Here is a 23,461-nt window from a genome sequence, read left to right on the forward strand (position 1 = left end):
TTAACTAAAGGCTTAAGGGAGTAACAGAAATAGCATTTCCTCCTTTTCCAAAAAGTAATGAAGACCCAATTGCATTAATTCTCATACATTAGAATATGTTTAAATGTAATTTTTTGTATCTAGAGCTGTATACCTGCAAATCTGTGAAGCAGAAGTTGGTCTGATCTACTCGTTCTTCCGTGAATGCATTAATTTTCCACCCTGTGTGTTCAGTTTCACTGTCACGCTGTATGGTGTGCATTGTCCCTGAAAACAAATTGTTCCACTGAAATAGCATTAGGTATTAATTTGGTTGTGAGAACTCAGATCATTCAACAAACAAATGTCTTACAAACGCTTTAATGTGTTCTATTTATCCTTCTGATAATAGAATGTGGCATTATTGGAAGAGGAACCTGATATTAACCAGCTGACAGAGTACTTCTCATATGAACATTTTTATGTTATCTATTGCAAATTTTGGGAGCTGGATACAGACCATGACCTCTACATTGATCGGAAGGATTTAGCTCGACATAATGATCATGGTATGACAAATGAAGCACCTTTGTTTACATGTATTAAATGACCTGTAAACTTTGAGCTGAGGAAGTGGTTTAATGCCAAGGCCAGTTTCATGAGTTTGTTGGTGTAGCTGATCCTGCTGGCTCAGTGAACTAAAGCAGGACAAGTCATCCGTGATGCATCTACGAATACCACATTTGAAGAAAATTCTGAATTTGAATTGTGATCTTGGCAAAGAAGTGGAGGAAATACCACTTAAGTGTTGGTATATTATAAATGGTTTTATTTGGCAATTTTGGGTTGTTATCTTGGACACTATCCATTTTACTGGTATTATTCGAGTAGCATTACTTTTATGGCAAGGTATGGAAAGAGTAGAAAAGGTAAACATACCTTCTTGGTACTTGGCTTATTTTAAAGTTTTGCTAACTCAGCTGCAGTGTGTTTTGGTTTAATACTATTTAGTACTGGTTAGCAGGTTTACATTTTCTGCATGTATAATATGCAGTGACCATTATTCTGTAGTCTTGCATGCTTGTTCCTATTTTAAATATTCTTGTAGTTTGTATGGAACTGTTGGGGCTCTTTTTAGATGCCTAGTGCCCATCCTAATAGTGTTCCTTTCAGGACAGGAAAGCTTACTTAAGCACAAAGTGATTATGGAGTATTATCCCATGTTAAAAAGGATAAACACAACTCTGATTCCTTCTGAAAATTTGCCTGCTATAGTTTGACTATGCTTTAGGACAGTGAGAAAGGAAAACTGCTTTCATTTGAGTGGCTGCTCTACTGTGTTAGTACATTTTATACAGAAAGCACAACTAATACAGTGCCACCTGCAATTTAATTTTGCAAATTCTTAAGTATAAGTTGAAGATCCTTTACAGATGTAGTGCTCAGTTAAGATATGTCTCTAAAATCCCTGAAATGGTTTCAAAGTAGAAGCATGGGTCAAAACCACGTCAAAATTAGACCCGTCAGAATCAGTAAGGTATGTTTATTATGTGTGATCGTGCCAATTCTGTTTTGGCTCTTTGCCAAGGTCATGTAAAACTTAATGCCACTGGAAAACATTATTTACTTGTCAAAGAACTGGGAAATGCTGTTTTATTAATCAGCCAATTTTATTACTTTTATTGCACCACTGTTTCTGTGTTAAGTTTGAATTCAAAGCTGGCTGGTTCTAGCTTTGTTTTGGAGACTTTGTGTTAAGAGATCCTCTCTAAAAGGACTCAAAGGGATTAATGAGCACTACACTTGGTCTTTCTTGCTGATATGTGTATATATAAGAGTTCCAGTAAACTCTTCAATGAGACAATACAAGGCAAAAACAACTTGCATAGAGTTGACACGTTTTAAACCTTTCTTCACAGCAATTTCAAATCGGATGATAGAGCGCATCTTCTCAGGAGCAGTAACAAGGTATGTATTTTGTATGCTGACCTAAATCCAATTTAATTCTTGCTTGTTAAATTGTATGATATTGCCAGGGGAAAAAAATGGCTCCCCCTCACAAAGGAGCAGTGAATTTCAAGATTTAGTATTGTAGTTTAAACTCTAGTAGTACTAGAGTGGTCTTGGAACCTTTGGCACAGTTCAAGTTCTTCACTCTCCCTTTCTTCACCCATATGAACACTGGCCACTGGATATTGTACAACTTAGCAGGACTGAGAATGAAGAAGTAAGAAATGTTAGCATCATTCTTTTTCCATCCCTCAAACCTGAAAAATGTTCAAGGAGAACTGAGCTTTTAAGTATTAATTGCAAAATCAATGCTTATTGCATCAATAAATTTACCAAAATGCCTCCAGTTGAATTACTTCACATTTTTGACAGTCATTCTTTATTTCTCCCCTTCGGATTGACTTCCTTTTGTGTATTTATGGCATTTTATTCATTTTTGAAGTGTTTGCTTGCTAGAAAGTGTCTGAGCTAGAAAGCAACTGATAAACAGAAATAAAAGCTGAAGAGAGATTTAGCAGACATATGTCTAGAGCTTACTCCTTTATGTGAGTTTTTTGGGCAAGACAAAACATATACCATATTTTCCCAGACATCTTGAAGATAAAACAGAAAAAAATGAATTTTATTATTGAAATGTAATATGTCTAGGAACCGCCTACCTGACTTTATTTAATAGACAGGTTGACTATGTGGAACTTATGTGGTTGCTGCGGTAGGAGAGTAGAAACAGACAATTTTGTTCTTGCCACAGACATTTGCTTCCTGAATATTTCTATGTCATTTTTATCTTCACATTTTCATTCAAAAACTTTTAGCTTGTGGAGTTCTATAAAGCTTTTAAGTTCTCATCACTTTTACCTGAATAGAAATTCTAAAAAGCATATGTACTTGTATATAATATATCATCAAAAATTATTTGAGATGGCTCTTCTGTTAACAATTAAGCAGCGGCATTGCTGCCCAGGGAGAAAAGCTGTAAGTCCTGGAGAGGGTACTACCTTCCTCTCCAGTTGCCCTTTCCTCTTCACCATTGCATTAGAAACAGAACAGAGCGCACAAGCTCCTTATCCTGAGTGGTCAGTGAACTCTGTCACAAGTCACCTTATGAACACTTCATCGTTTAGGAGTAAATAGTTAGTAGCAACAAGGAAAACAATCCTAATTTTGCTTTGTAAAAGCTAGGTGTTCTAAAATAAATTTTCTATCTTATTCCTCATTGGCCTTCAAGAGGTAGAAAAGCACAAAAAGATGGGAAGATTAGCTACGCTGATTTTGTCTGGTTTTTGATATCCGAAGAGGACAAGAAAACACCAACTAGGTAAGAATTAATTTGTTTTAACAGAAACAAAGACTGACTTTGTTTTTCCAACCCTTAAATGGGGACCACTGATGAACAGCTGCAACTCTAATGGAAGAAGCTAAACTATAAAAACATGAGTGGAAAACTGGCCCAGTTCTTTGCATCGTCCTTATTTATCAGTGTCTGCTGTTGTTGTTGCTGTAGAAGTCTATTTGAATGACTTTTAAGAGGCTAATTCAATGTTATTGTTCCATAAGTTGTATGTGGCCTATTTATGAACAGGGCCATACATTAAGGACATTGCAGCTGTTCCATGATGCCAATGATTTTGGGAAGCTGTGCAGCTACTATTAGCTGCATGGTACTGATAAGAAACCTATCATGTGACATATCACTTGTTCAATATGGAAACAAGCCCAAAATACTGAAGTTTTCATCAATTTTTCGTTGTCTCCCTTGATATTTTGACGTAAAATGATGTGTTTTAGTCTTCTCCTTTACACCATTAACAAATGTGTTTTCAAATGCAATAATGGATGGCATAGCAAATACCAGCAACTCTTAGCACAGTAGGTGGTGTTTAATGACTTTGTATGGATTAGTGGAATGTAGTCTTAAGTCTACTTTTGCCTTTAAAAGAGGCAGCATGAATTCTTGAAATGCTGTAGTAAGTTTGTCTCTTTGCTCTTAATGACCAAATTTCAGCATTGAATACTGGTTCCGCTGCATGGACCTTGATGGGGATGGTGCTTTGTCTATGTATGAATTGGAATATTTTTATGAAGAACAGTGCCAAAAATTAGATAACATGGCCATAGAACCTTTGCCATTTGAAGACTGTCTGTGCCAGATGCTGGATCTTGTAAAGCCACAACATGAAGGTAATAAAATCCTCTTCCATCTGTAACTTCATGCCTCTCTGGATTTAGGAGTCAGTGCAGCCTTAAGAGCACTCAGTTGGTCATACAAATAAAATGCCTTGAGGTTGTCTTCTCACTAAAGTCTATTAAATCTTAATAATCGATCAGTCTTCCAACAGCAGGCAGGCATTCTTTCCATACTAAAATTTAATAGGCTGCTTTCAAATTCCTTGTCAGCTTTTATTTTGTGCTTTTAGCCACATTTAGTCTTAAGTGATACCTTGTCACTGTCTAGCTGAGGTGAGGCTCTCAGCAAAACCTCTTGATGGTTCACTCATTTCTCACCTGCTCCAATGTTCATTTAATTGAGTTTCTCTGGAGGGAAGAGTTTCAAAACAGGGTTTGTCCCTTAGACCAGTATTGACTTATTTTACATTAGAAGCCTAAGCTGTCCTTAGGAAATTCATGACAAGGGGCTTAAAATTAACAGAATAATAAACTGTTCTGAGTTTTTGGCTATTTTTTACACTTATTTGGACTTTCATAGACCTGCGTTCTACTCCTGCATTTGACATTGTATCATGTCTAGATGATGAAACTTCAGTTTATATTTTACACCTAAAAAAACCTTAAGAAGTGAGCATGATGTTCTAGACAATTATGGTTAGAAAAAAAAACCAATTACTAAGTCTTGCTTATTGCCCACTTTCTTTCTAATATTAAGAATATTTAAATTACAAGAAACTTAAATTTTTTTTAAAGACACTTGTCATTTATTGAGATGTCAGTTTTTGCATGCTGAGAGAATTGAAATGGCTAAAACTAGAACATAAAGCTTGATATATTCTTATTTAAACCAAGTTGAAAGGAATTTGCTAGATGAAAACACATCTCTAAAGGCAGATAAAAAAAATTGTAAATGAAAAAGGAATATTATGTGTGATTCATCTGAAAGCTCAATCCCTGATATCAGTGGAATGAAGTCTTAGACCAACATTGTATAATGCATGGGAGCTGGGGGGCATTTAAGAGGAAGTGAGGCAAGCTCTGAGAAGCACATTTATGTTACATGGTTGCTCACAATCACCTCCTGAGCTCAGTAGTTCCCTTCCAGTTCTATGTTATGCTTCTGAAAAGCAGACATTTACAATAATATTTCTGTTCTGCATTTCAAATGAAACAAGATTGATATATCTCTTCTATGTCATGAGGATGATAAAAGAAGGCTATCAAACACAACCAAGATGAGTTATTTAGGGTAATAAAAATGAAAGCCAGTTGAGAAGGCTTGATTTTTTTTTTTTTAGTAAAAATTGAATTATGTTTAAAAGGTGGATTTAAAAAAAAACTTCTGTTTTTCTAATACAAAAAACTAGCAGTGTAAACTGATGTTTCACTTTGTAGACTTGAAACAAAAGAAGACACTTTCATAAAGTTATGGCTAAACTGCGATACACTTTCTATAAAATGCTCTGTGTACAGAAAAGCAAGCTTTAATTTCTGGAGACCTGAATTAATTACTTTAATTTCACTCCTGTTTTGTTGGTGTTTGAGAGACAGTGGTAGGCATCCACATGAGTGTTAAGTGTCTAAGCTCCCATTGCAATAAATGGAAACTGGAGAGCAAATCAGTGAACCAAATATAGGAGTCTAACTTAAACTGGGAGCTTATGTAACTAGGATTCAAATCATTTGCTTGGTTGTGGAGAGCTGCTGCCACTTGAGATGGTGCAGTGCTTCAGACATCTGTGTGGGTCTGACAGATACGGCACAGGTGCCACGGGGGATTTGTGTTGTTCTGGAGCACCAGCTATGAGCCAGGCACAACGCACTGGGGCCCTTCATGACAGATGCAACCATGTACAAATGGGATTTAGATTTTGCTTCCCTGTGATGTCCTTGAGTTACACTTTGTTAGAGACTGGGACAGTGTGCTGAGGAAATACTGGTCCAAGTCTGGCTTTTATTGAACTCTTCCATAACATCTTCAGTTAGCTCCTATTTGATTAACAATGGAAGATTGTCTGTATTCCAGGTGAATCAATAAAGGGGAGTTTTAAGGATAGTCATCTGTCCTCCCTTGTGTATCTCATACTTTTTAGCCTTTCTGCAGAAGCTTTAATATTCTGCTTTGAAATAGGGTAACATTTCTGAGCAACCTGACAAATACTTCTAATGCTTAACACATCCATTGATTTGAGTCTTTAAAGTATCACACTATAAAAATCAAACAAAGCACCTCTGAGCATTTAGCTTTCCTCTCAAGCAATAAATATTGATCAGACTGGACAAGTGTGGCAACCTTGACTCTATGAAAAATTCATCTGTATGAAGCGTAGTCACACACTGTCATTTCTGTCATACATTTGTCTGCTCAAGTCAGGGAGGAGAGAGGGCTGCTGCCATAGGAGATTCCTACCTGCTACCCAAGCACTCCTTGGGAAGGAATGGCTAATTCACTGGAGACTTCTATCTGTTGAAGAAGCTTAAACTAATACCTTCAATGATTTTTAATAGCTAAGGGAGGTAGACTGCATCTCACTCCAATATACTGACAGGCTGTGGGATGACCACCATAGCAAGGAAAAAAATCTGAAACATTTAGAAGTTTTGTACACTTTGAAGGACGTATCTCTAGGTTAGAGTATTTCATCTGTTTGCATCTCTCCCATTGCATTAAGCATCAGTGACAAATGTTCTTGAGCAGTGATGACTGAGTAATGATAATGTACCTTTTGATTCCTCCACTTTGGAGAAGGGATAACTTCAGCTCTAATTATTTTATCTTAATTATCTTATCTCATAATCTTCTTTACAGGAAAAATTACTCTTCATGATTTAAAGCGATGTAAGTTGACAAATGTGTTCTTTGATACTTTTTTCAACATTGAAAAATACCTTGACCATGAACAGAAGGATCAATTTTCTATGTTGCGGGTGAGTATGAAGCTCTAAAAGTCTTTACAGCAACGTGCTTAGCAATTAATATTTTTTTGTATAACATGCAATGTGATTGTTTAGGATGGTGAAGGTGAAAGTCAAGAGGTCTCTGACTGGGAGAAATATGCTGCTGAAGAGTATGATATCTTGGTAGCAGAAGAGGCAGCAAGTGACCAGTGGAATGACGGGTAAGGATGCAGCAGAAGGGTTGATAGGAATCCTCTCTACTAAAGTAGAGCCTCACCACCACTGTCATTCATTTAAAAAAGACAAGACAAATCCTTCTCAAAATATGTAATTAACTGTGTGTGAGACTACCAAGTACACATGTGTGAGCCAAAATTCTTACTCTGAAATATACATCTCTTTTTACAAACCCTGGTTTTTAAATGTGTAACTTGGTGAATTAAACCTTCAGATGACTTTTGTTTTCTGTTTAAATCAGTGGTGAACTCATGGGAGAAACCCAAGGTGCTGCTCTATTTTAGTGCTCATAGTGGATTCTTTTTAACTCTTCTTTGCCCTATGTCTTTCTCTGAAAGAACAACTCTAATCAGCATGTAATGCCTTCATAAAGCAGTTTTAAAGAACAGATACTGCAGTATCTAAAGCTTATTCTCCGCACAGTCAAGTAGATGGAAAAAATCATGTGATGAGATTCAGTAGTGGTTGGGAAGACATGCATGAACCTGAGTCACCCTAACCCCGGAAATGGTTAGTTCTTTAATCTGCCACCATAAATCTCCACAGAGACTTCGTGTTTTTCAAGCACTATGAATTATAGATGGATCCCACGTAAAGTGTTAAAGCTAACCTTTTTTAAATACCAGCCTTCACTGGCTTGCATTAGTTAAACATTACATTTCATTATCCATCTATTCATCTGCATCAGCAGCAGGTAGTTATCAATAATTTCTGCATTAACAGTTGGCTTTTGCTTTCCAGCATCTGCTTAAAAGCACAGTTGCTATCGCTTCGTGGTGCTCAAACACATGTCAGGAAGAGCCTCAATCCAGTATTCCCTCCTGTTTGTCAAACCTACTGCAGCTCTATTCTGTTCTTCCTAACTGAGCTTCATTTCAGCTTTCTTGAAAATAACTTGAGGGGTTTTTGGCAAGTACTTGAAGTCTTGCATTTGACCATTTCTAGCCTATGAGTAGTCCACTGGAGCAGTGTGTCACTGTGTGCTTTGAATCCTTTCAGTAGAGCTGCATATTAGACTGCAAAGTTTGGCATGTGGTAGGAGAGTAAGCTACCTTAAATTCAGGGAATTATTACAGAACCCTGGTCCTGTTCTGGTTATGTTTCTTTATTATAAATATAAAATATTGAAAAGTATGTTCTTCCTGCAGCTGCCTTGTTAGTGGTCCAACATTTAGGCACTCTCTGCATAGACTCCTTCATTTTCTTTTTTTTTTTTTTTGTCTGCTTCTAGGTATGAAGCAGAGCTGAATCCTGTAGACCATCAGAAGGCCAGTGTTCTAAAGTATCAAATGGAGAAAAGACCATTTTTTGAAATGCCTTCCCATCTGGCTGATGTAGACTTGGATGAATATGACTATGATGAGGATTTTGAGTAGAGGTTACTTATGGTCGGCACTTGCAGAAGAGAAGGGACAGTCTGCAGCAGGTCTGCTACACACTGATACATTTCACTGGGGTTTGTTTCCAGGAAGTCAGCTTAGTTTTGCGCTAAAAATATTTAATCACTACACTACCTTTTAAGTAAAAGAAGCGCATTTATACGGAATGATGAGATTTTTGTATTTATTCAATAGTTTATAGTTTGTAAAATAGATTAAAATATTTATTTACAGATGTTGCATAATTCCTTTTTGGAAGAATAACAATATTTGACTTAAGAGAAAAGTAATCTGCTGTTTTTAAGAGAACTGTATAATTCTCTCAAAGTTGATGTGTGGGGCACTGACCATCTCCATCTCACCTGTGAACAGGTATTTCTGTCCTGGTATGGGAGGTAAGGAGACAATTTACACCTGCAATGTGCTCATGCTCATAGACAGCCCTATTTTATGCCTTGGCAAGGAAAAGACATGACAATGAGTGCACAGTTCAACACTCATTTACAAGCAGAGTTTTGTCTGACAAGCTGTGCGTATTAGTAGAATACAAGGAAAGTGAACACCCAAGACAAGCTGTTTTTCTTCCCTATGTAGTCCTTGTTTGCCCCAACTTTAATTTTGTGTGCCCTTTTAAACTTCAGTCTTTTCATTGATGTTAATCATAAAAAGATTATTTAACAATGAAGTCTGAGTGTTCATACTTGATCCAAAATGGGTGTGATAATTCATGTAGAAGGAACCAATTTTTTTTTTAAATCCTTTGTATAAATGTTACTTGATCAGTGATGTGCACTAATTTGTTGTGGGCATTCAGTGCTTTTGTCTGTCCTCCCCTTTGCTTGTTTGCTATTGACACATTCCATGGATATTCATCAGTGTCACAGCAGCTTGAAATTGTTGCCTCACTCTTAACTGTTAAACAGGTTTTGTTGGGAAAAAAAATGTACAAAAAGATGTAAGTTATTTTTTTGGTTGCAGTGTAGATCTTTTAAAATGTTTAAAAAACATGTTTGTATTTTCAAATAAAGATTTTCATACATGTAATTTAACATGTTTGTTACATACTGCACACAATTCATGTCTTACTGTTAAAGAACCATTCACCATAAGATGGGTTACACAGGTATTGCAGTCTGGTTGGGTAAGTACAAGCTGCATATTCAAAGCAATCTGCCTCTAGCAGGTTTTTCATCATCCAAAAGAGAGTATTGCAGAGCAGCTGGGAGAAACCTGTTGTGCTCTACTCATCACGCCAGCTCCTGCACAAACCTACACACCTGTGTATAAAGAAACTCGTTGCTGAAGTGCTGGTGAATGTTACTGAGGAAAAAAGTCATTTTAATACCATTTGAAGGATCTTTTTTTTTAAAAAAAAGATAAGTGGGTTGATTATTCCAGTTTTAATAGAGACTCACCAATGTCAGATTTCCCTTGTGGTGGCTGGATACTTTTCACTTACTGCCCATGGTGTGGGGCTTTTCAACAGTAAAGATACACAGAGCATTTCTGTTAAGCTCTGTTCCCTCAGGGAAAGGATGACCAACTGGCTTTCCAGAAGATGATCCTGAGCCCCTGTTGCAGTGCAGGAGAGGCTTTTTTCTACCTGCTGCTTTTTTCTACCTGAAACCCTTCCTAAAAAGGGAACTTGTATCTGGGCAGTGAACAGCCACAGGCTTTTCCAGCATACAGTGACATGTCTCTGTCACACAGCACTACGGTGCAGGGTCGATCTCTTCTGCAGAGCCTGTAGCTGCTGTTGCCACTTTGTGTTTAATGAAGTGCCTGTTAAATCCTGCTCTCTATTATACTTGTGCTAACCAAGTCCCCTCTTTTCTAAGTGGAACGCATCCTGTTGTTACTGTAGAAGTCCATTTTCTTGAAATACATGAGCTTTTAAGGATTACTGGACCTTGCCCTTGCAGGGTAATTCCCAGCCCTAGCCCATTGTTACAAGAACTAAAGCTTCCATATGCTTGATGTGGTTCCAGGTATAACTGTTTTCTTAGTCAAGCTCTATTCTGCCTACCTGGTGAGTGCTTAGGCCTAGATACACAAATCGTCCACAGATGGATGAAGGAAACATCAGTACCCCAGTCCAGGTAGGGGGAGTTACTGATTGAATCAGAGGAGACCTGACAACCACATTATGTGGGGAGTGGTACCTCAGCCCCTACACCCACCCAGGCAAAAGGAAACATCATGGATTCACTGTGGCTACTTCAGTATACCCACTACCTGGGCAACAGTCATGGCTTTCACTTCCATCTTCATGGGAACTCCCTGCTCAGCCTGTAAAATAAACACAACAACTGCAAAGGCCAGCACACATCGCTGCCCTTCTTTCTCCAGACACAGTGTAGGAGTATCACTTGCACATTCAGTACAGCAATAGTTCTGTAGTTTATTTACACAGTTACAATCCAAAATACAGATATATATATATATAAAAAATAAAGCTGATATGATTACTGCAATGTACAATTCCAGAGAGCAGTGAGAAGGGTCAGTTGAAAGCAGCCCACCCTCCCCAGCCTAACTGCCACTGAAACATTCTTGGGTGAAGATCATTTGCAAATTCTTAATGCAAAAACCCCTATTTTTGAATGGCCATATTTACAGTCTATTTACATTGTCTTTCCAAGCTTTTTCCAAGTAAACACCACAGGTGCTCATTGTACAAAGGTCTTCTTCCAGAGGAGAATAGTCAGCTGGTCCACAGTTGCTTTCTTTGTTACTTTGAAACCCTGACACAAGTTTCCCAGGAACATGTCCTGATGCCTACAGACCACTAACCACATCTCTCTAAGCAATGAAATATAGAAATACTTTCAGCTGATTGTTCCAGGTTTTCCATTTTACAGGCAGGAAATGGCATTTGCCATCACCCAGCAGGTCCCAGTGTTCACAGCTGAGCCAGGCTCCTTTCTCCCCTGCACTGGGTGCAAGGAAGCACATAGCTCTCCATTTGGTTATCTCCAACAGTACAGAACACAGCCAGCAGAGCACTGCCCCCACATGCTTCAAACACGCTTGTCTCACCTGGTTCACAGTGTCTGATGCGGTGTTTGTCAGTACACTGATTCCAGTCCTTCAGCTGGGAGTTTTTCCAAGGCAGCATCAAGGATCAGGATGCAGCTGAGTAATGATGCTCAGAATACCCAACCCTAGACTTGCAGCAGCCACCTCAGTAACTCCCACAACCAGCAATGGTGAGAAATCAACCACAGTGCTACAAACTGGTTCTGAGTGGATGCCCACAGGCACAGAGACAACTTGATCCATGTCTCTGCCACCTCAGCTGATGCCCTCACACCACATTGTCAAGTTAAACAATTTGCAGAAAAAAAGTGTGTGCTTCACTTCTGTTCATCCTCTCAGTGTCTTAAATGTCCTATATCACAAGAAAAAAGAGATTAAGTCAGTCGTCTACTATGATGGAGATGTCATGTAAAAGCCCACAAGGAATCTGAGTAACTGTGTAGCATCTAACCATTCAGCAGCTTAGCCATAGAGACAGCTCTTGTATAGAACTAGAGCTTCCACAAAAGGAAAGAAGTATTTCCATACCCCAAAAAGCCCAGAAAAGGCACTACTGGGAAAGGCACCATACTGGATAAGTAGTGCATTTTCTGTATGGCTTCGATCTTTGTCCATGGAGTTAAATTCTTCTATCTTCAGTAGGAGCTGCTTCAAGTACATGGCCAAACTGTCCACATTTTAACATGCATATGACTGAAAGAAAAGGTAGAAGTCCTTCCTTCTTTCCTTCTAGTCCTCTTTAAAAATAAAAGCCCACCATGTGTAAAAAACTATTTGCTGAACTTTACAGGAAAAACTCATTTAAAAAGTCAACAATCATGAATGTGGTTGTTAGATCCCAGATAACCAGAGTCACTGGAAATCAAGGGGTTTCCTGACTTACTGCAGAAATACTGTCTGCCAAACACTTCAGTTATGTTCTGAAGTGCAGAGAGCAGGGGGAAATACAGGAGAAAAACCTGAAGGAACTGCTTAGCCCCCTGTAGAGGCTGACAGAAACCTTTAGGGGGCAGAAGGGTTGGGATTAGCTGCAGCACAGGAAAAATCATGGCCTTTCTTCCACCCCCCCGCCCCTTTCCTTGTACAGTCACTCCACAAGACCCTGCTGTACAATGTCCTGTTTGAGTCTTTGCACTCCAGTGGCCCAAACGACTGAAAGTCCTTCCCTGCAGCAAGGATCCAGTCCAGGGCTGAGCTGAGACCCAGGCAGACAGCTGCAGCTCTGCCAAACTTGGACCCCAAAGGCAATCAGTGCTCACAAGACAAGCCCCTGGCTCTGCTGGTTGCCACTCCAAGCCCACAATGTTCTCATGCTTCCCTTCAAATCCCCAGTTTGTTCAGGGACAATTTAATCTGCCCAACAACCTTGACTGGAAAAGAAACATGGGATACTCTAGCAAGAGCCCTGGGCTGACCAGTGATCAGACACATTCCAAGTCTTTCAGTCCAAAGAACACAATGCAAACACCATTTCTGAAGCAGATCTTCCCTGCAGGCCATGCAGCAGTGCCATCTCTGCAATGTGTCAGTAACACGAAGCAACTGCAGCAAATGGCTCCTAATCAGGAAGCTTCACAGTATGGGAAAAAAGGAAACGGGATCCTCCTCTTAATGCATCCTAAGTGACATTCAATCCTTAGGAATGACCTAAGGATGTCTAGATGCTACAATAAGGATTGCATTAAAAATGTAGATTGAGCTGAAGGAGGAAACTACAGCTGCAGCACGAAGAAGGCAATCCCCCTTTTCTCATCCTGAAAAAGGCAACAAAAGAGCAACCCCCTTTGCTGCTACACGGCTACCCAGGAGGCTCTGACCTGACATCCACCCACCTCAACTACAGCTGTCCTCAGAGCTGGAAAACCAGCCAGAATTACCTGGTCTGTACCAACAATGTCAACATCTTCAATTGTGTCTTCTGCTGGACCCTCCTCGGAGACATCTTCTGTCTTAATCTCATCTTTGCTGGAAATGAAAAACAAACCAAAAAATAGCTAAGTCTTGAGAAATCTCGTAACAGAGGCTGCACATGGCACAAATGTGCTTTAGGCAGTGTATTTCACATAGTAAGATCTGCTGCTGATATCCATGTAAGGTAGCCTAAAATTACTGGCCCAGAATTTCCCAGTATGAAACAGGTTATGCTCTGAGGAATTTTCAATAAAGCAGTTCAGAAACAAAACATTGATTTAAACAGGGGCTACCTTGATGTTTAATGAATTTTTGTTCTATTTTACTTGTATTCACTATGTCCATTTAACAAGTATTCCAAAGCCTGGAAAAATATGCATCTTCCCAGAATTTGTGTTTCACCTTTTAACCTACTAATAAGGGAAATAGCACCTAACACCTCAATAAATTAACTGAATTGAAGGCAAATACTGCAACTGAGCACTTTGCTCAAAAGTAGACTGCAGACTCCCTATTTCTGCAACACCTGTTACATCCAAGTTGTGTGGGGTTTCACTCGGGCACGTGTGCATGCCACACACCAACACTTCTCTAAAAGAAAGCCACTGGGTACACAGTAGTTGATAGCAGATCTGCAGAGACAAGAATCCTCTTTCATTTCCAGAGATGCAGAAAACACTTCTTGTCTGGCTCCAGCAAACAGCCAGAGAGTAACCCACACCACAGCACTCCAATCTGGACATGGGAAGTAGGACAGGGAATTTTCCTCCATCCTTGTCTTTTTCTCTGTACACTCAGTATTACTCCAAGAAAGCACAGAAGCCCTGTGACAGTGGCAGGAGAAAGCAGCAAATGTAGATACCAGACTCGGAAAGAAAAAACCCCAACCTGTCCTTGGGACGCAGCCCGTAAGAAAGACAGGAGGGGCACACACCCTTAGCTCATGAAGTATTAAAAAAACAGAAGCAGAGGTGGATAGAGAGACCCAAGCATCAATGTAAGAACAGGTGAAGGAGCTCGTAAAACATCAAACTCTCACCAGTATCTTCTGCGCAGCCCTCCTGGACAAAGGAATGGCAAATGCTCCTGCAAGCGCATCTCTCGAGATTTCAGCCTCTTTCTGCTTTTCCCTGCTGAGGAGGGAAGCTGGGAAGCACCCTGCTGTTCCAGGGCTTTGCTTGCTGCTTCAGTCTGGCTGGTTTCAGGCAAAGACCCTGCAACAGAGAGTGAACATAGTTGTTCTTCAGCCTCACCCTCAGAGGTCTTGAGATGGACATTTCCAATATGTTCCCCACAGCAGTGAAACAATCGGGCCAAGCTTAAAAGGACATCTGGAGCAAAGCATTCATTTATTGAAGGAGACAGCTAAAAGCCACTTAAAAGAAAATCCATTTAATTTGCCCACTGGTCATTTTTGCAATCTAGATTTATTAACTTGGCCCTGGTCCATAGCTGCTATCAGTACTGCTGAGTCTCTATAATGCCCAAGAAAGGAGGGCCTGTGGGGACACAAAGGAACCAACTCTCTGAAGGCAAGTCACTGAAAAGAAGATTTATGAGAAAGAATGAGAAAGAAACTAAAGGACACTGTGGAAAATTTTCCTTTCCTCCACATACAACTGCACATGCCCGTAACACTTAGCATTTTTATTAGCAATTGTTTTCATAATGGCTTTATTACATTTTAACTAAGTCCCACCATATCCATGCAGTGAATACTTCATTACAGATTGGCAGTCCATTAATGCTGCTAAAGCCTGGATACAGCCCATCTAACTATAACTCTTTAAGGTAGGAGTATAATCTTACAGGCTCCCTAGAAATTCAACAGAGAGAAAAACCCTAGAAGATGACTTGGCCCAGATAATCTGGCCTGAAGATCTGAGTCAACTCCTGGAAATACCTCTCCTGTCTCAATTATCTACAGGGCCTAAAGCAACAATGCCCTTAAGTTAACAATTAAAAGCAATCAACCAAGTCTCAGTGCCTCAGACAAATGCCAGATGTTAGTACACAGCAGAATTCAGATAATCTTGAATTCTTGTCACTCGGAGTCCTCAGCCCAACCTTGCTGCTATTGAGTGATCAAGGGACCTTTAACAACAACAAAGCTGAAGGCAAAAACCACAGTTCAAGCTGGGAAGTCCCCAACATCCAACACATCGTGGTACTGTACTGCCAATGCAAAGCATGAAATATGTTTTAGCACGTGCAAATTTGCTAAAGCAAAGCAAAATAGCAAATACAGCAGTTTTGTCACACAGACAACAAAAAATACAGCTGATCAAGAACTGGGAAGTTTTCATACCATTAGACAATTTCCTTTTAAAAGAAGATGTCTTAGATGAGCTCACGGGGGGCCACTCTCCCAAACTGCCGAAGACAGAGCTCTCCTCATCTTCATTTGCCAATAAAGAGTTTCTGTACCAGACCAAGGGCTGCCATTCGTCTCCTCTGCAGGGCAGTGGCTCTGTTATGTACCTCTGTAAGTAACTGTACCTGGGACAAAAACAAAAGCAAGCATAAGGATACTCACTGTCCTTCCCTTCAATATCTCGGGCAGGTATTGCAAGAAAGTATTTTCACTTTACTCTCCAAAGGTGCATACAGAACTGTTGAAGAGAGGGCACCCCTTTCCTCTGAAATACCTGACATCTCTGAAATATCTATTTAAAATGCAGATGTCTTCAAAGCTAAAAGAGTGCTTGAGTTTTTAGCATTAGAAACAACACTAGACCCACAGAAATTACAAAACTACATCAGCCTCTAGAAAGAGTTTCCTGTGCAGGGAAAGTCACTGCCAATTGCTGCTGACAGTAGCAACCTGAACAAAGCAGAATTCTATGAGGAGTCACCTCTTCTCCTGGTGGCTTTTTCTGCCTCATGGACTGCAACACAAGGCGAGAGACGCTCCCTGTGATTCAGCAGTACAGGAAACAGTACAGGCCAGGCAATGGGGTTTTTACACCATGAGTGCCTGTTCTGTCAAGGTTAAAAACAAGAACAACCAATTAAACCATTTTTCTATATTATCAGCTCAAACTTAATCCAATTCTCACAGCTTTCCAATAAAATGTCAAGTGTCTGCAAGAAGCAGTTAACTGCTCTGCAGTTGTGACAACACATGGGATGTGGGAAACATTGTCTCGAGCCCTGTTCTGTCTGAATCGATCCAGAGACTTGACACTGGGCCTTCCTGAATCCCAGGTGAAGTTATCACCTTTCCTGGAGCAAAAAGGCCTTCTTCAAATACTCTGTTTGAAAAACAGGACATTTCTGATGAAGTCTTTCTGACCCATTCCTACTTCATAACCATAAGAAAAAAAATCAAAGTCTGACTCAGGTTTAGAAACTGGATATTCACCACATTTCAGCTACAGTTCATCACTTTAAAATCAAGCCCAGTGTTGTTAAAACAGACCCCACCTTAGCAAATACCAGAAGTGACAGTTTTAACACCAGCCTGTACAACATATTATTCTTTTTTTTTATTTATTAGGAGAGTGGCCTGGAAAATATCAGACGTTTCATTTGCTTTGCAAAACAAGAAAACCAGTGCTGAGAGGAGGTCAGGGTAAGCACCGACTCTGAAACAATTAAGAGTCCTGGACTCTGGGGGCCCCAGGGATCAAGAAATCCTGGTAATGGAATTTGTTGGTTTCAAACAAGCACATATTGTAACTACAGTTTCAGGGTCTAATCCAACTGCTATCAATGTCAATGGAAAGACTCCTACTGATTCAGGAATCAGGCCCTTCATGCTGCTTGCTATTCAGCAATTCATTTCTTGTGTGCATTTTGTGGTACAGAGCAATTGACAAGCCAAGTGTTTTACTGCTATAGCCTGGGCAATTACAGGGGAGAGGGTTAAAGTCCATATACTTTGATGGTGTTGAAATATAGTCTTTCCTAACAAATGCCCATATTCTGTATCTCATCTGTTACAGGTACATTCACATAACATACAGACCTGGACATCAATCCTATGATTAATAAGAAAAATGAAAATAACCAGATGTTTGTTTCTCAAAGTTCATGTTGACCTAAAACATTCCATCCAGTAATTTATGATGGAGCTAAACCTAAATATTTCTAAGAGGAAATATAATCTCCAGCCTCTGCAAGGCACTTTAGGCCTCCCAGAATAGAAACTGTTATTCTAGAAACATAGTATGAACATACTTGTGGATAAATTGCAATTTCCCTTCTAGTGAATTTTATTGTTTTCCATTTGTTCCCAGCAGCAGAGGGAAGGCCCAAAGCAGTAAGAACTGAAGTCAAGTGCATTCCCTGCTAGGTTCTGTAATGTCCCACAAAACTTTTCCATGAATAAACCTACCTGAATGTATCAAATGTATCTGATACATTCAGGAATATACTTCCAGAATATATCCTCTGATCAAGAGGTTAAATACAGTCCTAGGAAAAAAATTATCATGATTTAGCTTTAATCTGCCCCCATCAACAATTAAATATTTTCCTCTTGTTCAATTAAAAAGTACTCCCAGGAGGTAAATGAAATGATACTTTTTCAAGGATGGTTTAACAGAAAACTACTTATTGCATGGGTGTCACCACAGATGATTACAGGTCTTTAAAATACAGACAACATGGACAGAGTTACACAGAAACTGTCCAAACTGGGGCCTGGAGCACTTCCCTATGAAGACAGGCTGAGGGAGTCCAGGTTCAGCCTGGAGACGAGAAGGCTCTAGGCAGGACTTACAGCACCTTCTAGTGCCGCCAGTCACCGCAACATTCTAGTACCTAAAGGGAGCTGACAAGAGAGCTGGAGAGGGACTTTCTATAAGGGCATGTAGAGATAGGACAAGGCTTTAAATGGCTTTAAACTGAAAAAAAAGCAAGTTTAGATGAGATATTAGGAAAAAATCCTTGACTGTGAGGGTGGTGAGGCACTGGAACAGGTTGCCCAGAGAAGCTGTGGACTCCCCATCCCTGAAGTGTCAAGGCCAGGTTGGATGAGGCTTTGAGCAACCTGGTCTAGTAGAAAGTGTTCCTCCCCATGGCAGGGGGGTTGGGACTGGATGATCCTTTGGCTTCTATGAAAACCAATTTGAGTAGCAGATCTTAAAGAGTCTCATCTGAGAAAAATGCAAGAATAGAAAATGAAGTTATCCATACCCATAGGTTGTCCACTTTAGGTTTCTCAGGGTTTGTAATCAGTGTATGTTGACTATTTTTCTTCTGCATTTTGCATTCCAGCTTTGAATCAATTTTTTCAAATGAATTGTCTGTGTTGCTGGCAATCATTAGTAAATTGTGTCATGTGAAGTAACAGGAAAATAGACATTTTACCATTCTTGACCCAGATTACATAAAACCTGTTCTATGATTCCCATGGAAGTTATCCTCCAATTTAAGACAAAGTGACATGGGAACAAGCAAGTTACACAGAGCTCAGAAAGATGTGATGGTTGTTTTTTTCCATTTCTGCTGACTTCCGTTCAAAAGTAAAACTTTTCTTGTCATGTACTGGAGTGATATGCTCAGAAATGCAAAAAGGCAGATGTGTCTTAATGGTTCATCTTACATTCCCATGTCTTCAAATATGCTTTCTGGAAAATGGAAATACCTGTTTTTTACAGTATCTGTAACTAAAATACTGAAGTACAGAGATCCAGATCCAAAATGAACAGCACTGACTAAGGAAGTAATGCTAAAGGTCAAATAGAAGGAAGAATGTTACTTCTGTCTCCAGATGACCAGAGCTGAGGCAAGTGAAGAAGGGAATACTCATGCATCTCTCCATTCAGGTGCATAATACCCCATTGATGCCAAAGGAAGGCTATCATTCTGACAGCATTAAATGAAAATATTTAAACCACTGTAAACCATGGGCCCACTGGATCAGGGCATATTCCCATGTAAATAGCAAATCCTTGGATTTAAATATCTATATTATGAAGAGTGTCACATATATTTCTATTCCAAATATGTTCCACAGAATTCACATAATTGAGGCCTGAAGCTGTGGAAATAGATAATTACAAAATAATGATCCGTGCATTACTTCTTCCACAAACTTTTGATTTACTAAAAAAAAACATTCCTGCCACTCCACTAACCAGTCAAGTCGCAAATCTCTCCCACCAAATTAACAGTTTTTCCTTTAGAAGAATTGCCATATGTGGCCACAACTAAGCGTAAGAAAGATCTAGAATGCATCTTGCGCATACAATCTGAAATAACTCCTACTACAAAATTCAACAAGGGTGTCTCAGCCTCAGGGGCAGACTGATGTAAGAGGTTGTCTGAAGAGCCCTTGAGCAAATTCCACCACACTGAAGTTCAAGTGTCCTTTGTACAGGGATACATAAATCACACACTGTACGATGGCGTACAAGAACTTAACTTACACTAGTCTTTTGTCTGGCTTTAGCAGCTTGTTGGAAAATTCACTGATGATTACCAGAAAGCTCAAGTTAGGAGGCAAGCATTTTCCATCTACTCCAGTAGCTCCTTGAAAAGCAAATTCAATCCCTTCCCTATTGAAAGAAAAACAGAAAAGAACAGAGTAATAAAGCAGATAAAACAGACAACTAACAAAAGCAATGACCGTGGACAAGGTGATGTTACATGGCACATACTTGTGTATCATGGCTATAGATTCTCTAGATTTCACTTGGTCCCAACCAAATGTTAGTGAAAAGCGACGAGCAAGTTCTTTGATGTTTGTAAAGGAAGCAGAGGAGAAGTCCACACCACTACTGCTGTCTTGGTTTTCTGCATGTGTCTGAAACAGCTGCAAGAGAAGTCTCAGATAAGCAAACACAGGTAATCCTATAGGGAAACAAAGCACCAGGCAGACAGAGAGACAGGCACAGCAAGCAAGAGTCACCTCACACAGACAGAAGCCTTACAGAAGAGCTGGTAAGTTGTGCTTCTGAAGCACACGAATGGAACAATGACAATGAACTGACACAAAGGACACTGTTGTGCTCATAAGACAGGCACAAATCAAAAAACAGAAATAAAAAAATGATATGCATAAAGAGAAAAGGGATTCCTGAAGACAATGGTCCCACTGATCTCATCTCCTCTTGCATCTTCTGAATCAAGCCCCAGAGGCCTAATTGGCCCGAGATGCTTTCAGAGTAGCACAATGCAGATACAAAACAGCAAGACTGGGAGCACCATAGGCCAATTTCGGAGAGTAAGATTAGGTCAAAAGCACACCTTGAGCTCAATTAACTGTGCTTTGGGTTGGTTTTTTTTCTAACAGAATATGGAAGGAGCTTGTTCTCATCAACCTGTTAACTTTCAAGGTCAAGTAAAGGCCAAAAAGGGCCTGTTGTCTATGTGATACCTAAACATAAAGTCCTGACTATGTCAGCAGAATATATGTAGCCAAATGCTGCTTAGACTGATCTAAGCTCAGATTTCAAGGGCTGGTTCACAGATCTAAGCCCTCGGCAGTGTGTGTGAAATAAGCAAAGCTCATGTGTCAGTATCCCCAGGAGGAGCCTGCTCTCTGGATTACAGCAGGCCAGGCTAGAAGCAGTTCTGACCACAGGCAGAGCTGGCAAAAGCAGCTGCTAAAATAGCTAACTGGCTATCAGTCAGCAGCTGCAAGCCCCAGCAACTGAGACCCTTCAGAAAAGCTGCAACCCACTTTCCTCCAGAAAAAAAAAGCTGAAAATACAGGGGGTTGGAGCTGAACATACATACGCACATCCATGGTTCCTCAAATCCAAAAGGAATTAAGGTAGCCCATAAAACACAGCATAATATCCTTAACATTTGTTAAGGTTAAGAGACACTTGCTGTGTCCCAAGAAACACTTCAGAACCTCACATCAGTTCTAACATACTATGCATTGGAAGATTAAAAACATGACAAAAAAAATCAGGGACAAAAGCACCTTTTAAAACAGATGTAGTGATTTGAAAGGAGTTTTAGTTATGACATGCAAAAACAACATAAACACAGAAAGTGCAGGAAAGGAAGTCATTTCTGTCGCTAGGTTTTCTAATGATTTTGAATTAATTATGGCATGGGAGGTAAAAATCTTCACTGTGAATACAGCTATCATAAGAGCCCTTAGCCTCTTACTTTAATCTTAACCTTACCTGCTGCAGACAGAGAATCAGTGTCTTGGCACTCTGAATTTTGTTATTGTGCCTCGTCTTGCTTAATGTTTCTTTAATTATGTCTCCAAAATCACTGTAGGTCTATCAACAGTAACAAAACAATTGAGAATTATCATTCCCCTTCTTTAGCACTGGGAGTACACAAACCACATGACTGTTCAAGTGACACAAGAAGTTCCTAAAACACTCCCAATATCAGAACATGCAAGTTAAAAGATGAAAACTGGACTTTTTATAATATTTCATATGTAAAGCAATGGTATGCTTCTTTAAGAGTAATGTGGGGATCAAAGATACACTGAAATTGTTAAGTATTAACAACTAATTGATTGTCAATTCTTAATTCATAATTAATTGTTAATTCTTAAAAAAGAGCAAAGCCTCACCAGGAGAGAAATAAGAGTCTTCTGTACTTTACCAGTGCTTGCCAATGAAGCAAAGCACAAGATTCATACTCAGGTATTTCCAAAGTTCTGTCAATTGACTCAAGGAAACCGCACACTCTGATGTTCTTGGCCCTCCTGAAACCCCCTTCAGAGTGGCTGAAGCTCTCCTAAACTCGGGTCATCTAAACCCTGGGACCCATGTGAAATGTAGGCACCTGCATATGGACTGTGTGAGCTGTATGAATTAAGCTGACCATTTCAGTGTGAGAACGTCAATAGGTGAAACACTCCCCAGCCATAAACTGCTGCTCTGCAGTGGCCTCTCTGGAGAAGCTGAGGAGCAGATGTCCAGACAGACATGTCCTCTTCTCAATTTTCAGTAGCTTTGTCTGCAGTGAGGTACCTTTGTGGAACCAAGAGAGGAGATCTGCCCCACTCCTGCTTGATTTTATAGCCCTTTTGTGATTATACCAGGATTCGGAGCCATAACACTATTAACACCGTATCTTTCACAAACATTGGAGACACTTTCAAAAACTAAAATGCACTGATAGGAAAAACAACCTTATCTAAAACATTACCTTCACATAATGCTTATAGATCTCAGCTGCTGCAGTCATCTCTACCACATTATACACTATTAACTTGCAATATGCTGCAAGAAGACTCCGCTTTTTGTGCAAGTCATCAAGTTTGCAACTTTCATCCTTTTCCTCTTCTGTCAGATCTAGGGAAACAAAAGCATTGAAGCTTTGTTCTATTACTTTATTCAAGGTATCCCAATTCAAATGACCAACTTTCACCTAAATAGCATAGACTCAGCTGTTCAGTAACAGATGCCAGCACTCATCCCTGTGTATATCAGAAAACACAGGTTTGTTCCCATTTCAAAGCTGCAGTTGGTAACACAGTGAAAACAGTTTTCTACTCTGATCTTCAAAGGGCTTTGGCATTTCTACTAGTCAGAATCTCCTAGTACAACACTGCTCACAGCTACAGAACTGAACCAGCATGTAGAATAAAAGGCACAAACACACCAAATGGAATGGATCAGAAAAATTGCAACCACTTTTTTTTTCCTAGAATAAAACATGCTAGAAAAGTAGCACCTAACTCATCAGAAACCCTACAAAAGTTGTCGCACACAGTCAGCAAGAGTTCCAATGAAAGTCTCCAAGTGCTTATCAGTAAGAGTGAAAGGGAAAAAAGTCATTTAACAGCATTAAGAACATATTAAGCGTCTGGAACATGAGTTAATTACTTGCTGGAATACTCATGGGAAACAGATACTCTTAAGAGTATTCCAACAAGCAATGAAGGTGCTTGAGGAGAGCTTCTTTGCAGCAGGACAGCCAAGACACAC

The 23,461-nt window shown here is 39.7% G+C and overlaps 2 protein-coding genes across 4 annotated transcripts in view; one reads left to right on the forward strand and one right to left on the reverse strand.

Moving 5' to 3' along the window:
- PPP2R3B (protein phosphatase 2 regulatory subunit B''beta) overlaps positions 1-9,700 on the forward strand; it is a 52,590-nt gene extending 42,890 nt beyond the window's left edge. For both annotated transcript variants that reach the window (XM_008629335.2, XM_008629336.2), the window contains exons 7-13: positions 371-527; positions 1,878-1,926; positions 3,197-3,286; positions 3,974-4,149; positions 6,947-7,065; positions 7,150-7,256; positions 8,504-9,700. In XM_008629335.2, the coding sequence (XP_008627557.1) occupies positions 371-527; positions 1,878-1,926; positions 3,197-3,286; positions 3,974-4,149; positions 6,947-7,065; positions 7,150-7,256; positions 8,504-8,648 (843 nt within the window). In that variant the 3' untranslated portion in view covers positions 8,649-9,700. The remainder of the gene's footprint in view (positions 1-370; positions 528-1,877; positions 1,927-3,196; positions 3,287-3,973; positions 4,150-6,946; positions 7,066-7,149; positions 7,257-8,503) is intronic.
- Positions 9,701-11,027: 1,327 nt separating this feature from the next.
- The window catches only part of LOC103611772 (cohesin subunit SA-2), a 61,642-nt gene continuing 49,208 nt past the window's right edge, over positions 11,028-23,461 (reverse strand). For both annotated transcript variants that reach the window (XM_017728571.1, XM_017728572.1), the window contains 8 exons: positions 22,680-22,825; positions 21,692-21,793; positions 20,210-20,364; positions 19,979-20,107; positions 15,910-16,100; positions 14,641-14,815; positions 13,568-13,655; positions 11,028-12,042 (listed from right to left, as the gene is read on the reverse strand). In XM_017728571.1, the coding sequence (XP_017584060.1) occupies positions 12,034-12,042; positions 13,568-13,655; positions 14,641-14,815; positions 15,910-16,100; positions 19,979-20,107; positions 20,210-20,364; positions 21,692-21,793; positions 22,680-22,825 (995 nt within the window). In that variant the 3' untranslated portion in view covers positions 11,028-12,033. The remainder of the gene's footprint in view (positions 12,043-13,567; positions 13,656-14,640; positions 14,816-15,909; positions 16,101-19,978; positions 20,108-20,209; positions 20,365-21,691; positions 21,794-22,679; positions 22,826-23,461) is intronic.

This window comes from Corvus brachyrhynchos, unplaced genomic scaffold (genome assembly GCF_000691975.1).
Source record: "Corvus brachyrhynchos isolate BGI_N302 unplaced genomic scaffold, ASM69197v1 scaffold92, whole genome shotgun sequence".
Taxonomy (NCBI): Eukaryota; Metazoa; Chordata; class Aves; order Passeriformes; family Corvidae; genus Corvus; species Corvus brachyrhynchos.